This window comes from Palaemon carinicauda, chromosome 8 (assembly GCF_036898095.1).
Source record: "Palaemon carinicauda isolate YSFRI2023 chromosome 8, ASM3689809v2, whole genome shotgun sequence".
NCBI lineage: Eukaryota > Metazoa > Arthropoda > Malacostraca > Decapoda > Palaemonidae > Palaemon > Palaemon carinicauda.
The window spans coordinates 171,956,377-171,973,792 of NC_090732.1; the positions used below are offsets into that span (position 1 = coordinate 171,956,377).

At 33.2% G+C, this 17,416-nt stretch overlaps 2 protein-coding genes across 2 annotated transcripts in view; both read right to left on the bottom strand.

Annotated features, from left to right (window-relative positions):
* Positions 1–3,589: 3,589 nt before the first annotated feature.
* LOC137645564 (cylicin-2-like) lies at positions 3,590–7,949 on the bottom strand. The gene is made up of 4 exons (XM_068378365.1): positions 7,946–7,949; positions 7,146–7,394; positions 4,877–5,331; positions 3,590–3,796 (listed from the first exon to the last, which is right to left on the bottom strand). The coding sequence occupies exons 1-4, from the start codon at positions 7,947–7,949 to the stop codon at positions 3,590–3,592; spliced, it is 915 nt and encodes a 304-aa protein (XP_068234466.1).
* Positions 7,946–17,416, bottom strand: part of LOC137645565 (S-antigen protein-like) — a 102,182-nt gene continuing 92,711 nt past the window's right edge. The window contains exon 3 of the mRNA XM_068378366.1: positions 7,946–8,541. Coding sequence (XP_068234467.1) covers positions 7,946–8,541 — 596 coding nt within the window. The remainder of the gene's footprint in view (positions 8,542–17,416) is intronic.

The window sequence follows — 17,416 nt, forward strand, 5'->3', positions numbered from 1 at the left end:
TGCAATGTGTACTTATTTAACACACCATTTATATAATGTATATAATTTAGTTATTATTATTATTATTATTATTATTATTATATTGTTATTCTTATTATTATTATTATTATTATTATTATTATTATTATTATTATTATTATTACCTCCGCCAACGAAGTTAGAAGGAGGTTATATTTTACCCCCTGCTTGTGTGTGTGTGTTTGTTAGTGAACAGCTTCCTGGCCACAATTTTAATCGTAGAGTAATAAAACTTACAGGGATTAACTGTTATGTAAAAAGCTGGAATGATTTAATTTTGGAAGGTCTAGGTCAAAGGTCAAGGTCACGGTCAAGCAAAAGGTCGAGAAATAAGGTACCGAGGCGGAGGTCTGCGCTCTACTGAGTGACCCTCTTGTTAAAAATAAATACTGTATATTCCTAATGAACAAGCCTGATTGGTAACGTCTCTGCCTGGTGATTACCTGACGGGGGTTCGAGTCCTGCTCAAACTCGTTAGTTCCTTTAGTGGCTGCAACCTTACCATCCTTGTCAGCTAATGATGGAGGGGTTTTGGGGGAGCCTATACTTCTATCTGCTGAGTCATCAGCAGCCATAGCCTGCCCCTCCCTGGTCCTAGCTTGGTTGGAGAGGCGGGCTTGGGCGCTGATCATATTTATATGTGGTCAGTCTCTAGGGCATTGTCCTGCTTGATAGGGCAATGCAACCAACGTAAGCGATAATTCAGAATAAAAATAAAAGAAAGAATTCTTCTGAAGGTGATTTCAAGCACAAAAGCTATAATTATTATTATTATTATTATTATTATTATTATTATTATTATTTTTATTATTATTATTATTATTACATGCTAAATGTAAAGCAGAATGGTATAAGCCCGAGGGCTCCAACAGGGAAAATAGCCCATGAGGAAAGGAAATAAGGAAACTACAAGAAAAGTAATTAACAATTCATATAAAATATTTTAAGAACAATAACAACATTAAAATTAATATATCATCTATAAACTAAAAAAACTTTAACAAAACAAGAGGAAGAGTAATAAGATAGAATAGTATGCCCGAGTGAACCCTCAAGCAGGAGAACCCTATTGTGTGCAAAGGTTCCCACGCTTGGGATTTATTATGAGGTCATCGGGAGAGAGAGAGAAAGAGAAAAAAATAAGGAAATATCACTCAGCATCCTTCTTCAGGATGCTCTCCGCCCATCTTTTATCTCAATTCCCCCACGCCCACATACCCCTCTCACGCCCACAGCCCCCCTCCACCCCCCCTTTTTTTTTATTTTATTTTGATCCCTGAGTAACAGCATCCTGGGCAAATAGACAACTTCCGGTCAAGTCGATAAGGAGCTGGCGAGGGAGAGTAATGAGAGGAACAAATAGAAAAATAGAAAAAAATAAAATGATAATGGAAAGTTGAATCATCATCATCATCATCATCATTGTCATCACCGTCTTCAAAACAAGTGTGCCACATCCGGTCTCTCTCTCTCTCTCTCTCTCTCTCTCTCTCTCTCTCTCTCTCTCTCTCTCTCTCTCTCTCTCTCTCTCTCTCTCTCTCTCTTAAAATGGTAATGGAAAGTTTAATCATCATCATCATCATCATCATCATCATCATCGTCTTCAAAACAAGTGTGCCACATCCGCTCTCTCTCTCTCTCTCTCTCTCTCTCTCTCTCTCTCTCTCTCTCTCAAAATGGTAATGGAAAGTTTAATCATCATCATCATCATCATCATCATCGTTATCATCGTCTTCAAAACAAGTGTGCCACATCCGGTCTCTCTCTCTCTCTCTCTCTCTCTCTCTCTCTCTCTCAGACACAACACCCTCACCCTGGGAAATGCCCTGAGGGAGACATAATCTGATGTAGGCGTTATAACGGGGATGTCTCTCTCTCTCTCTCTCTCTCTCTCTCTCTCTTCTCTCTCTCTCCAGGGGTCTAAATTATATTGAAACATTAACTAGTTTTTCTTAACTCAGCTTCTGTCATATGTGGATAATATGAAAAACTAATTAACTATCTCTCTCTCTCTCTCTCTCTCTCTCGGAAGTTTGTTGAACTTTTGCAACTCCTTTTATTCTTTTGTTATGTTCATGTCTTATAATGATCAGTGAAACTCAGTTCATTTGCCAAAAAAAAAAAAAAAAAAAAAATCCCTATGAAGGCGTTTGTATTAATTTTCAAAAAGTGCTATTTTCATTTAATGTATTCTATGTTATTCTCGTATACGAATCACGTATTTTTTTTTTATCTCTTCGTACTGTTTGAAATTATATCTGTGACTTAGATGATTGATGAAAGTTAGATATTTTTAATTTATCTTTCATTTTTATCAACTTATGTATGCGATTTTATTATTATTATTATTATTATTATTATTATTGTTATTATTATTATTATTATTCTTTTTATTATTATTAATATTATTAATATTATTATTATTATTATTATTATTATTATTACTTGCTAAGCTACAACCCTAGTTGGAAAAGTAGGATTCTATAAGCCTTGGGACCCCAATAGGGAAAATAGCCTAGTGAGGAAAGGAAACAAGGAAAAATGAAATACTCTAAGAACAGTAACAACATTAAAATAAATATTACTTTTCTAAACTATAAAACCTTTAACAAAACAAGAGGAAGAGAAATTAGATAGAATAATGTGTCCGAGTGTACCCTCAAGCAAGAGAATTCTATAACGTTTTCCCCGTAATATGGGTTGCGTCCGAAGGTAAACAATTTAATGATACATCTTACATTCGAATATAAATAAATCATTTATCCCTGTTGTATTTAGAGATAAATAAATTAATAACCCCTGGTACATTTACCCTTTTGAATGGTGAATCCAGTCTGGATGTCCTGTATTGGAAACTTGAACAATATTAGTTACACCACTTATGTACATGTGGCCACAGGATTTCTTGGTACACCTTGCTTTCAAGATATGCATGCAACCACGCCCATACTGCGGGGAGAGTTGCTGTCTTTAGCCCCTCCCACTACCTCAGCCATCTCTTCCTACACTATCTTTTTGGTTACTAGCAGTGAAGTAATGGTGTTTCAGAGTGCACTTTTTTTTGGACAAGGTGTACCAGAGACTCCTGTGCCCCAACTGTACATAGAGGGCTCAACAGCATTACGTCAACACCCACACCTTACATGCTCTTTGCTCTTTAATTTTATCTTTTTACTCAATACAAAATTCGTGTCTTACTGAAAACGCTGATACTAGTTAATTTGAAGGTTTAAAGGCCAATCATGAATGACAGAGGCAAAGGACTGACAATGCCCTAGCTAGCAGGACAATGCCCTAGAGACTGACCATATATGAATTCCAACTGGAATTCGTACATGGATTCCAACTGGAATTCGTTCATGAATTCCAACTGGAATTCGTACCTGGACTCCAACTGGGATTCATACATGAATTCCAACCGGAATTCGTACCTGAACTCCAATTGTAATTCGTACATGAATTCCAACTGGAATTCGTACTTGGACTTTAACTGGATTTCATACCTGGACTGTAACTGGAAATCGTACATGAACTCTAATTGGAATCCGTGGATGAATTCCAACTGGAATTTTTACCTGGGCTTTAACTGGAATTCGTACCTGGACTTTAACTGGAATTCGTACATGAACTCTAACTGGAATCCGTTGCTGAATTCCAACTGGAATTCGTATCTGGGCTTTAACTGGAATTCGTACCTGGACTGTAACTGGAATTCGTACATGAACTCTAACTGGAATCCGTTGCTGAATTCCAACTGGAATTCGTATCTGGGCTCCAACTGGAATTAGTGCCTTGATTCAAACTGGAATTCGTACCTGGACTCAAACTGGAATTCGGACATGGACTTTAACTGGAATTCGTACCTAAACTTTAACTGGAATTTCTAAATGTATTCCAACTAGAATTCGGACACGAGTTCCAACTGGAATTCGGACATATTGGAGATAAATCTTTACACTGATTACCTGACAACAATTCAGTAAAGCTAGCTAATCCCATTACTAATATTTCATTCATACCATTGAGATTATTATTATTATTATTATTATTATTTTTTTTTTTTTTTTTTTTTTTTTTTTTTTTGACATCATCAGTAATAAATCTTTACTCTGATTACCTGACTACAATTTAGTAACGCTAGCTAATACCATTACTAATACTTCATTCATACCATTTGGATTATTATTATTATTTTTTTTTTCTTTTTTCTTTTTTTTTTTTTTGACATCATCAGTAATAAATCTTTACTCTGATTACCTGACTACAATTCAGTAACGCTAGCTAATACCATTACTAATATTTCATTCATACCATTTGGATTAAAGTTTTTTTTTTTTTTTTTTTTTTTTTATCATCGCCATTACTGATGCAATGAATGTAACGGTTAATCTCGTTGTTAAAGCAATTCTTTCCTGCCTCTATTGTATCTTCGTTTTTTATAGATCGGAACAAGTGTTCAGCTTCCCGGAGTCGGATGCCCAAAGGCACTCTCCGCATCCTGTTCGGAAGGAAACCCCCTTGTTGTTTGGTTGACGTTTTATTATTATTATTATTATTATTATTATTATTATTGTTATTGGAATTACTATTATTATTATTTTTTATTTTTATAGTTTTTGTTATTATTATTATTATTATTATTATTATTATTATAGGCTAAGCTATATCCTTAGTTGGAAAAGCAGGATGCTATAAGCCTAAGGGCTCCAACAGGGAAAAATATACCTTGAAGAAAGGAAACTAGGAAATAAATAAACTACGAGAGAAGTAATGAATAATTGAAATAGAACACTTTATGAATAGTAACAACATTAAATTAGATCTTTCATATATAAACTTTGAAAACTTAGAAAAGAACACGAGGAAGAGAAATAGATAAAGTAGTGGAACCGAGTGTGCTCTCAAGCAAGAGAACTCTAATCCAATTCTGCTTTATCAACTCCTTCTTCGTCTGCTTTATCAACTCCTTCTTCTTCTGCTTTATCAACTCCTCCGTCTTCTGCTTTATCAACTCCTTCTTTTTCTGCTTTATCAACTCCTCCTCCTTCTGCTTTTTCAACTCCTCCTTTTTCTTCTTTATCAACTCATTTTTTTTTTTATCAACTCCTTCTTCTGATTTGTCAACTCCTTCTGCTTTATCAACTACTCGTGCTTTATCGACTCCTTCTTCTTCTGGTTTATCAACTCCTTCTTCTTCTCCTTTATTAACTCTTCCTTCTACTGCTTTATCAACTCCTTTTGCTTTATCAACTGTTCCTTTATCTGCTTTATCAACTCCTTTTGCATTACCAACTCTTTCTAGCCAAGACAAGACTAGAGAAAAATTATTTGATTTTGGAGTGTCTTCTTAGCAGAGCGGCTTACCAATAGCTAAAGACTCTCTTCTACCCTTACCAAGAGGAAAGTAGCCACTGAACACTTACAGTGCAGTAGTTAACCCCTTGGGTGAAGAAGAACTGTTTGGTAATCTCAGTGTTGTCAGGTGAATGAGGACAGAGAATATGTAAAGAATAGGCCAGACTATTCGGTGTTTGTGTAGGAATCAGAGAGAAGGATCCAATGTAGTACTGTCTGGCCAGTCAAAGGACCTCATAACTCTCTAGTGATATTATCTCAACTTGTGGCTGGAACTCAAATTATCTTAAGTGTCTTGTTCTCTTCACCTATATAGATCTTATGGCTATCCTTTGATGAATTTAGCCAATGAATCCTCTATGGATTTAGTCAGTCTATGACTGGCGAAATCTAACTGAGGCCCTTTGCGTCAATAGGCGTGGGAGGAGATGATGATGGTGAAATGCTTTTAACATCCCTTGAAATTATAGCCTTCGATTAAATCGATTTTTTATATATAACCTTGTTCCACCCAATATTCTCTCTCTCTCTCTCTCTCTCTCTCTCTCTCTCTCTCTCTCTCTCTCTCTCTCTCTCTCTCTCTCTCTCTCTCTCAGAAGGGGATAGAGTTTGGCGACCAATAGGGGAAATGCATTCCAAACCTTAAAGAGACAATTGTTATGTCATGCCTCTAGATAGAAAATGCAATAACAGACTCTCTCTCTCTCTCTCTCTCTCTCTCTCTCTCTCTCTCTCTCTCTCTCTCTCTCTCTCTCTCAATACAGGAAAAGTATTCCCAACTGTCAACGAGACAAAATCCCTCCCTCTCTCTCTCTCTCTCTCTCTCTCTCTCTCTCTCTCTCTCTCTCTCTCTCTCTCTCTCTCTCTCTCTCTCTCTCTCTCTTTGAGACACAATTGTTATGTTATGCCTCCAGGTAGAGTATACTGTGACTGACTATAACTCACGTCACGCTTCCCATCTCCGAAAACTGGCCCCGCCCACTTCACTCGCCTTTATATCCTCCCCTCATAAGACCCAAACTCCCATATCCTTCCTTCTCGATCTCTCAAGAAGCCGTCGTAAGACACCAGTCGTCGGATGTGATTCTTCTAACGCGTCATTTCTCTCACACTTCGCGAATGAACGCCTCGTTTCTCATTCGCGTCTGGTTCTCGCCGATTCTCGTCATTTCTCGCCTTTTGAGAAAAAGGCGGGCCGTTGTAAAGGCACCAGTGATAAATGACTCTTTAGAGTTGATTCACTGGTTGATCTGGCGGGGTTATCGCCTCTGCGGTATGGATGATCGATTTGTGAAGATGGCAACACCCTTCTTGAACTTACCGAAGTTATATGTGGGTGAATGGCTTAAATATATATATATATATATATATATATATATATATATATATATATATATATATATATATATATATATAAATTTATGTGTGTGTGTATTATATATAGATATATATATATATATATATATATATATATATATATATATATATATGTAAAGAGAGAGAGAGAGAGAGAGAGAGAGAGAGAGAGAGAGAGAGAGAGAGAGAGAGAGAGAGATATGCATATATATATATATATTAGAACATATTAATTGAAATTACCTGTGTGTATGTCTGTATGTACCATTAACCGCAATATGTTATTATGTAAAATATGTATATTTAATGGCCAGATAGATTTTCAAGCTATAGTTTTAAGTCTATTAATAATTACACAGATGGATAAGAAAAGGGGTATGGGTTAATAGATAATAATCAGTCTTAATATTGCTTACCTAAAACGTCACGGACATGGCCACTTACTTCATCTGCTTTATCAACTCCTTCTACTTTATCAGCTTTATCAACTCCTCCTCCTTCTGCTTTATCAACTCCTTTTTCTTCTGCTTTATCAATATCTTCTTCTGTTTTATCAACATCTGCTTTATCAACATCTTCTGCTTTATGAACTCCTTCGTCTTCTGCTTTATCAACTCCTTCGTCTTCTGCTTTATCAACTCCTTCTGCTTTATCAACTCCTCCTCCTTTGTGATTTATCAGCTCCTTTTGCTTCTACTTTATCAACTCCTCCTCCTGCTTTATCATATTTATCAACTCCTCCTTCTTTATCAGCTTTATCAACTCCTTCTTCTTCTGCTTTATCATCTCCTTTTTCTTCTGCTTTATCTGATTTATCAACTCCTTCTTCTTCTGCTTTATCAACTCCTTCTTCGCCTGCTTTATCAGCTCCTTCTTCGCCTGCTTTATCAGCTCCTCCTTCTTCTGCTTTATCAGATTTATCAACTCCTTCTTCTTCTGCTTCATCAACTCGTTATCCTTCTGCTTTATCAACTCCTTCTTCTTCTCCTTTATCAACTCCTTCTTCGTCTGCTGTTTCAATTCCTCCTTCTTCTGCTTTATCAACTTCTTTTGCTTTATCAACTCCTTCTTCTGCTTTATCAACTACTCTTGCTTTATCAACTCCTGCTTTATCAAGTACTCCTGCTTTATCAACTCCTTCTTTTGCTTTATCAACTTTTCCGTTATCTGCTTTATCAAATTCTGCTTTATCAACTCCTTCTTTTGCTTTATCAACTCATTTTGCTTTATCAACTTCTCCGTCATCTGCTTTATCAACTCCTTCTTCTGCTTTATTAACTCTTCCCTTTGCTCTATTTGCTCCTCCTCCTTCTGCTTTATCATATTCATCTTCTGCTTTATCATATTCATCTTCTGCTTTATCAACTCCTTCTTCTTCTGCTTTATCAGCTTCATCAACTTCTCCTTCTTCTGCTTTATCAACTTCTCCCTCCTCTACCTTATCAGCTCCTTCTTCATCTGCTTTATCAACTCCTCTCTCCTTTACCTTATCAGCTCCTTCTTCATCTGCTTTAGCAACTCCTCCTTCTTCTGCTTTATCAACTCCTCCCTCCTCTACCTTATTAGCTCCTTCTACTGCTTTATCAATTTCGCCTTCTTCTACTTTATCAACTCCTCCTTCTTCTACTTTATCAACTCTTTCTTCATCTGCTTTATCAACTCCTTCTGCTTTATCAACTCCTCCCTCCTCTACCTTATCAGCTCCTTCTTCATCTGCTTTATCAACTCCTCCTTGTTCTACTTTATCAACTCCTTCATCTGCTTTATCAACTCCTCCTTGTTCTACTTTATCAACTCCTTGTGCTTTATCAACTCCTTGTCAACCATCTTTCATCATTAGGTGATCACTTGTTACGCGAACGAGAGAAAAAGAAAGAATCGTGTTCGAAAATATAAACGAGTTATGCTTGGTTGGTTCCCCTGCTCTCTCTCTCTCTCTCTCTCTCTCTCTCTCTCTCTCTCTCTCTCTCTCTCTCTCTCTCTCTCTCGTCCGGTTGAAGACCCGAGTTCAGTTCTCTGACCGCGTTCCAAAAAATTGAGAATATTTAAGCTGGAAGAGAATTTCGTGAGTTACTGTCGCTTAGAATTAATTGAAATATATAGTAGTAAGTATGATTGATGTTCGAATGAAGGAAATAAGTAAAGCCATTTAATGTCCAATTAATATAATTGTTACATATATATATATATATATATATATATATATATATATATATATATATATATATGTATATATATATATATATATATATATATATATATATATATATATATATGTGTGAGTCCTTTTGCGTCAATAGGCGTAGAAGGAGATGATGATGAATATATATATATATATATATATATAAGTTCGTGGAACTCTCTCTCTCTCTCTCTCTCTCTCTCTCTCTCTCTCTCTCTCTCTCTCTCTCTCTCTCTCTCTCTCTCTCTCTTAAGGTGACTCATCATGCAAACACTAACTTCTGCTGAATATTTTTAATATATGAAGAACCTGAAATGATTTGCACTTTTGGGGGAAATTAAACGTATTCTGTAACTTGAAGAAATGGTTGCAATTTTCGCAGTATTAAACAAACAGCGCAAAACGAAGAACTAGATTTTTGAAATACTTGTCTGAAGAGATCTAAATTGCATTTCAGAACATGTTCGTATCTTTACCCTTTCACCCCCAATGGACGTACCGGTACGTTCTTGCAAAACACTGTTATTTCCATGACCTCTCTATGACGAAAATTAAGGCTGTTAGAGCAATTAAAAAAAAAAATATAGCAAAATGTGCTTGAGAGTTCAACATACCTTGGGGGTAAAAGGGTTTAGAGATTTCAACTGGCGCAAGAAAATTATCATAGATAGTATTCTATCCTTGGCACCTACATAACAATTGAAAATTATTATAAGCTTTAGTTCCAGCCAAACCGGCATCTATATTTCAACATTTTTTTATTTTCTTTAAAGAATTCAATGGATTTTAAGACTGTCCTCTTTATACCTATATTTTTTTTCATTAAATTTATTAATTTGTTTATTATTAACTTTTCTCCAAAATGGATATGATGAGTAGTTCGTTTTAGGAATAATTTAATACATCTCAAGACTTATTTAATTGTATTTTTCATTAACTTTATTATTAACATGTTTATTATTTATTTTTTTTCCATAATGGAGATAATTAGGTTTTATTAATTCCCACAAAAATGCTAATGAAGGAATTATTAAATTTTTTATTAATAATTTCATAAATTAATACAAAAGTTTTGTTAATTATAATTTCTTTTTTTGGAATCTTCTTATAATGATTTAAAAATATCTTGGATTAACTGTAAGAAATATGCGTAGAATGAATAAAAGATATCTTGCATTAACTGTAGGAAATGTGCGTAGAATGATTGAAAATATCTTGCATTAACTGTAGGAAATATGCGTAGAATACGAACGCTTCTATATATCTTAAAAATCACATTATTTTCAGAAGAGCAAGTGAGTAATTTGTTTGCTCTTATCTGCATTCATCAATACGCTGTTTGCTTTCCAAGTCGATGACCTTTGGTGTTATGAGGCAAAGAAATAGGTCTTTATATGCTGAGTAATGTCTTATTTTATTGGTGTCATGTTTTACATATGGCAATAAAGATGATAGTAACAATAACAACACCTGTTTGCTAAAGAAAAAGACAGAAACTATAAATAGGTATAGGGCCCAAAATGCTATATATATATATATATATATATATATATATATATATATATATATATATATATATATATATATATATATTATAGCCTATGTGTGTGTGTGAAAAAAAGGGATTTAGGTATTTACTAGAATAGACAACAAATTAGAAAAGCAGTTTAATGTCTTTACAGTAGCCGCTTCAATGACATTCCATATATAAATATATCATATATATATACTCTATATATATATATATATATATATATATATATATATATATATATATATATATATAACATAAATGCTTCTGCCAATCTCTTGATAGTGTTGACATGTGCATTCTCTCTCTCTCTCTCTCTCTCTCTCTCTCTCTCTCTCTCTCTCTCTCTCTCTCCTCTCTCTCTCTCTCTCTCTCACATAGAAGTCTAGTTGCATGAGAATTAGACAGCAATTCCCTTTTAATGAAGATCATTCTGTTTGAACAAGCTGCAATGATGATGATCGCATTTTTATAGCAGCGTAGGTTTCGTCTGATGAGGATATTCGAACAATTCTTTCAACGTTCTTTGACGTGTTAAGGATTTCTATTTATCCGTTTTTTTATTTGTTGTTTGATATGAAATTCGATAAAGTTAGTAATATATTTCGAAATAGCATAAGGATTTTTGTTTAACCTTTTTTTGGTTTTTTGTTTGATATGAAATTCGATAAAGTTAGTAATATATATCGAAAACAGCATAAGGATTTTTTTTATCATTTTCCTGATTTGTTGTTTGATATGATATTTTATAAAGCAAGTAATATATATCGAAAACAGCATAAGGATTTTTGTTTAACCTTTTTCCTGAATTGTTATTTGATGTGAAATTTCATAAAGTAATATATATTGAAAATAGCATAATGATTTTTTTTTATTTTCCTGATTTGTTGTTTGATATGAAATTTGATAAAGTAAGTAATATATATCGAAAACAGCATAAGGATTTTTGTTTAACCTTTTTTCTGATTTGTTATTTGATGTGAAATTTCATAAAGTAATATATATCGAAAATAGCATAAGGATTTTTTGTTTATTATTTTCCTGATTAGTTGTTGGATATGCAATTTGATAGAGTAAGTAATTTTGAAAATAGTGTACAAGTTTTTTTTTTCCACACTATTGTTATAGATATAAGTTTATTTTTTTGTGTCTTATCTCGTCTAAAATTTTGCAATTTTGATTGTGTAAATAATTTTGAGAATAGCATATGAGTTTATTTTCACGCTTTTGTTATAAACAGTTTTTTGTTGTTATTGTTGTTGTTGTTGTCCTATTTTGTCTAGAATTTGATTGATCACTTCATATAATTATCAATAGCCTTTTCGTTCTCTTATGGTATGGGAATTGCAATTTCTTTTTTCACAAATAATAATTGCCAATGAAATGACTATATTGATTAATAGAATAGAGATGGATATTTAATATCTTATGAAACAGTGAGAAAAGATTGAAAAAGTACATATCCTTCAACATTTTTTTCCCAATATACTTTTTCTATTCGGTGCATTTTTCATCCATTATAATACCACATACTTGGACGCCGTAAGTATTAATCATATTAATAAAGATATTAAATGACTTAATATTGCCATTACAAACGCATACTGCGTAAGGTATTTAAAAGCAAGAGTAATAACTATTAATAAACATATTATTATTATTATTATTATTATTATTATTATTATTATTATTATCATTATTATTTATTTATTTATTTATGTATTTATTTATTTTGTTTGTTTGTTTGTTTGTTTGTTTATTACTACTATTACTACTATTACTATTACTATTATTACTATTATTTTATTATTATTATTATTATTATTATTATTATTATTATTATTATTAATATTACTATTATTATTATTATTATTATTATTATTATTATTATTACTATTAGTATTATTGTTATTATTATTATTATTATTATTATTATTATTATTATTATTATTATTATTAGGTAACCTACAACACTTGCTGGAAATGTAGGATGCTTATAAGCCCAAGGGCTCCAACAGAACTCTTTATATAACCATTACAAACACATATTGAGTAAAGTATATAAAAGCAAAGAGAGATTAGTTCACCAAACATTTAAATGGGCTCCACGAGGCACTAGAATAGTTGGAAGACACAGGCCTACATGGCTGGGGACTTTGAATCGTAAAGTAGGAGATGAGGAATGGAGAAGTATTAAATTAAAAGCTCAAGGTAGAGACGACTGGCGAAATCTAACTGAGGCCCTTTGCCTTAATAGGCGTTTCCGTTTTTCGTTTCGTTTTGCCACTCATGAATGGCAGGGACAAGGGACAGTGACAATGCCCTATCAAACAGGACAATGCCCTAGAGACTGACCATATATACATATGATCAGCGCCAAAGCCCCCTCTCCACCCAAGCTAGGACCAAGGAGGGCCAGGTAATGGCTGTCAATGACTCAGCAGATAGATCTATAGGCTCCCCCAAACCCCCCAAACCTTAGCTCACAAGGATGGCGTGGTTGCAGTGACCAAAGAAACTAACGAGTTTGAGCTTGACTCGAACCCCAGTCTGGCGATCCCCAGTCAGGAACGTTACCGCATAGACCTTGCTAGAGGCCTTGGGCTTATAGCATCCAACTTTTCCAGTTAGGCTGTAGCTTAACTAATATTAATAATAATAATGATAATAATTATTGTAATTATAATAATATCAATAATTATAATAATAATAATAATAATAATCATAATAATAATAATAATGATAATAATAATATTAAGATCCATTTCATACGTTATTATCAATATGATAATAACAATAATGATAACTACCATAAAACATTTGATGACGAGCCACATTATACTGTGACATATCTCTTAAGGAAATCAGCTGATACCATCATCCTGGTACCTTCAATCATGAAGGCAAGTGAGAATACACTTGTTGGAGTCATAATTTGCATAGACGAAAAAAGGAGATTTTTTTTTTCATGTTTTCTTATTAGGTTTGGAATTTACTCTCTCGGCTGATGAATGATAATGTTACATTTCTTTTGATGGTTTTTATTAGGTTTTTTGTTGGGGGGGGGGAGGGGGAGGCTGGAAGGTGGGTGGAGATCGTTTGAATACTTAATATGATATTTACTTCTCACTATTATTATTATTATTATTATTATTATTATTATTATTATTATATATATATATATATATATATGTATGTATAAATATACACATATATATGTGTATATATTATATATATGTATATATATACATATATATACACACATATATACATATATATGTTTGTGTATATATATTATATATATGTATATATATACATATATATACACACATATATATATATATATATATATATATATATATATATATATATATATATATATATACATGCAAATACCCTGAATTACCTGCAAGGATTAGTCCTTTAAAGAAGATTATTATATAGACCATCAGCAGCTGATTTGAAGTTAGTGAAATAAAACCAACAACTGTCCATTTCGTACAGCAAGAGCCCGTGCCTCGCACTAGGTATGGCATATATTAAACTATGCAGTTAACGCGTTGAAATAATTTTAGTATAATTCAATTTTCAGATTGCAGTCGAAAAGTTCCTCTAGGGTGTAAATTCAATTTTCAAATTGCAACACAAATTGTTATCTGTGTGTTAATTCAATTTTCAAATTGCATTCCAAAGGTTCAATTTGGTGTGTTTATTCAATTCTTATAATGCACTCCAAACATCATAGGGGTGTTTATATAATTTTCAAATTGCAGCCCATACTGTCATATGGGAGTAATTCAATTTTTAAATTGCAGTATAAACGGTCACATGGGTGTTAATTCAATTTTTAAATTGCATTCCAAAGGTTCAATTTGGGGTGTTAATTCAATCATAAACTTGCAGTTCGAAGGTTCTATTTGGGGGGTGTTAATTCCATTTTCAAATTGCACTCCAAAGGTTCCATTTGGGGTGTTATTTCAATTCTTAACTTGCAGTTCAAAGGTTCTACTTGGGGGTGTTAATTTAATTTTCAAATTGCATTCCAAAGGTTCAATTTGGGGTGTTATTTCAGCTCTTAAATTGCAGTTCAAAAGTTCTATTATTATTATTATTATTATTATTATTATTATTATTATTATTATTATTATTATCATTATTATCAATTGCTAAGCTACAACCCTAGTTGGAAAAGCAGAATGTTATAAGCCCAGGGGCTTCAACAGGGAAAATAGCCCAGTGAGGAAAGGAAACAAGGAAAAAATACACATTTTAAGAATATTATTAAAATTAGTATCACTTATGTAAACTATAAAAACTTTAACAAAACATGAGGAAGAGAAATTAGATAGAATAGTGTGCCCGAGTGAACCCTCAGGCAAGGGTGATAATTCCATTTCAAATTGCATTCCAAAGGTTCAATTTGGGGTGTTAATTCAATTAAAATCAAGTTAAAAACATTCTATGACCTTTCACGGTAACACTCATTATAATCCGGTATACGAGGTTAAGAATTATATAAATTACGATACAATCATGATCGCTAGTAAACCACGTTATGAATTATCCCAAATTCTCTCTTAAATATGCCAAAACTCCCAATCTGGCGCCCATACGTAGCCCGCTGTATAATGACTCAATGCTTGAATGATACCTACGGAGTCTATGGCTCCTGAGTCCATTAATTACAGCCCTATTGTTATTCATATCAAAGAACCATTAGCTATTGATAACACGAGACTCGCGCATGCTTAGTCATTGCCAGACAAGACAATGATTTTTTTTTTTTTTTTTTTTTTTTTTTTTTTTTTTTTTTATCCCTTGCGTTTAAGACTACCGCCAACGCAGCCTATGTCCGTGTCGTGATTGAGTGGGTGGAAGTTTTTTTTTATTTTTAGATATTTCTCTTTTAGTTTATTTAAATCTTTATTTTCTTTCCTCGCTGGGCTATTTTCCCTGTTGGAGCTCTTGGGCTTGTAGCGTCCTGCTTTTCCAACTTGGGTTGTAGCGTAGCAAGCAAGCATTAATAATGAAATGATAATAATAATTATTTATTCCAGCTAGGGTTGTAGATTAGCAAGCAAGCATTAATAGTAAAATGATAATAATGATAATATTTTCCTGCTAGGGTTGTAGATTAGCAAGCAAGCATTAATAATGAAAGGATAATAATGATAATATTTTCCTGCTAGGGTTGTAGATTATCAATCAAGCTTTAATGATAGAATAATAATAATAATATTTACCAACTAGGTTTTAGCTTAGCAAGCAAGCACTACTACTACTACTACTACTACTACTACTACTACTACTACTACTACTACTACTACTACTACTACTACTACTACTACTACTACTAATAATAATAATAATAATAATAATAATAATATACTTATTTATAGATAGAACTGATGTACTGTGAAAAGTTTACTAAATTCATCTGTAGTGAATTTACGTACAGCGAAGTATAAGACAAGAAGAGTTATTAAATAAAAAAGATTTTTTTTCTTCGTATTCATCCAAAATTATTCATAATTCATAAGTCCTATTAATGAATGAATCCTATTCGTTCTCTAATTCGTAGGAATCTGATGCCCATTTTTGTGAGACGTATCCTTCATTAATATCCTTTGGATTCGGTAAAGATGAGAACAAAAGCAGAAAGAGACGAATGGAAAAAAAAGGGTAAGTCAGATTCCATTATAGATACCCAACATGGTGAATATGTTAATGGGTTTTTTGGGTCGTCTTCAATTAGGGTTTTGGTTCTTCAAGCAAAAACGGTTTTTTTTCGGGTCGTCTTCGAATAGAGTGTTGGCTCTTCAAGCCAAATGGGTTTTTTTTTTCGGGTCCTCTTCGAATAGAGTTTTTGGTCTTCAAGCTAAATGTTTCTTTTTTCGGGTCGTCTTCGAATAGAGTTTTGGTTCTTCAAGCAAAATGGTTTTTTGTTCTGGTCGCCTTGGAATAGAGTTTCGTTTCTTCAAGCAAAATGTTTTTTTCAGGTCTTGTTTGAAAAAGAGTTTTGGTTCTTCAAGCTGAATAGGTTTTCCTGGTCGTCTTCGAGAAAGAATTTTGGTTCTTCAAGCAAAATGGTTTTATTTTGGGTCCTCTTCAAATAGAGTTTCGTTTCTTCAAGCAAAATGTTTTTTTCAGGTCGTGTTTGAAAATTTTTGGTTTTTCAAGCAAAATAGGTTTTTCTGGTCGTCTTCGAAAAAATTTTTTAGTTCTTCAAGCAAAATGGTTTTATTTCGGGTCCTCTTCGACTAGAGTTTTGGTTCTTCAAGCCAAATGGTTTTTTCCGCTCGTCTTCGAAAAAGAATTTTGGTTCTTCAAGCAATTTTGAACGTCAGGAAGTTTGATTTTATGTTTTGGGGAACTGGAGATGACTGTAAATTTTAGATAACTAATTTGAAATTATTATTATTATTATTATTATTATTATTATTACCTTCTAGCTACAACCCTAGCTGGGAAAGCAGGATGCTACAAGCCCAAGGGCTCCAACAGGGAAAATAGCCCAGTGAGGAAAGGAAATAAGGTAATACACTACAAGAGATATAATGAAAAATTAAAATTAGATATTTTAAGAATAGTAACAACATGAAGATAAATCTTTCATATATAAACTATAAAAACTTTAAAAAACAAGAGGAAAAGAAATATGATAGAATAGTGTGCCTGAGTGTACCGTCAAGCAAAAGAACTATAATCCAAGACAGTGGAAAGCCATGGTACAGAGGCTATGGCACTACCTAAGACTATAGAATAATGGTTTACCTTTGGCGTGTCCTTCTCCTAGGAGAGCTGCTTACCATAACTAAAGAGTCTCTTCTACCCTTACCAAGTGGAAAGTAACCACTGAACAATTACAGTGCAGTAGTTAACCCCTTGCGCGAAGAAGAATTGTTTGGTAATCTCAGTGTTGTCAGGTGTATGAGGACAGAGTAGAATATGTAAAGAATAGGCCAGACTATTCA

Excerpts from the sequence above, each read along its gene's own strand:
- LOC137645564 (XM_068378365.1), bottom strand. Across the intron at positions 5,332-7,145 it reads CCATGTCCGTGACGTTTTAG|TCTTGTCTTGGCTAGAAAGA; the intron begins GTAAGCAATATT and ends ATTTTTCTCTAG. Across the intron at positions 3,797-4,876 it reads TATCTATTTCTCTTCCTCGT|TTGGAGCCCAGATACGAATT; the intron begins GTTCTTTTCTAA and ends CACTAATTCCAG.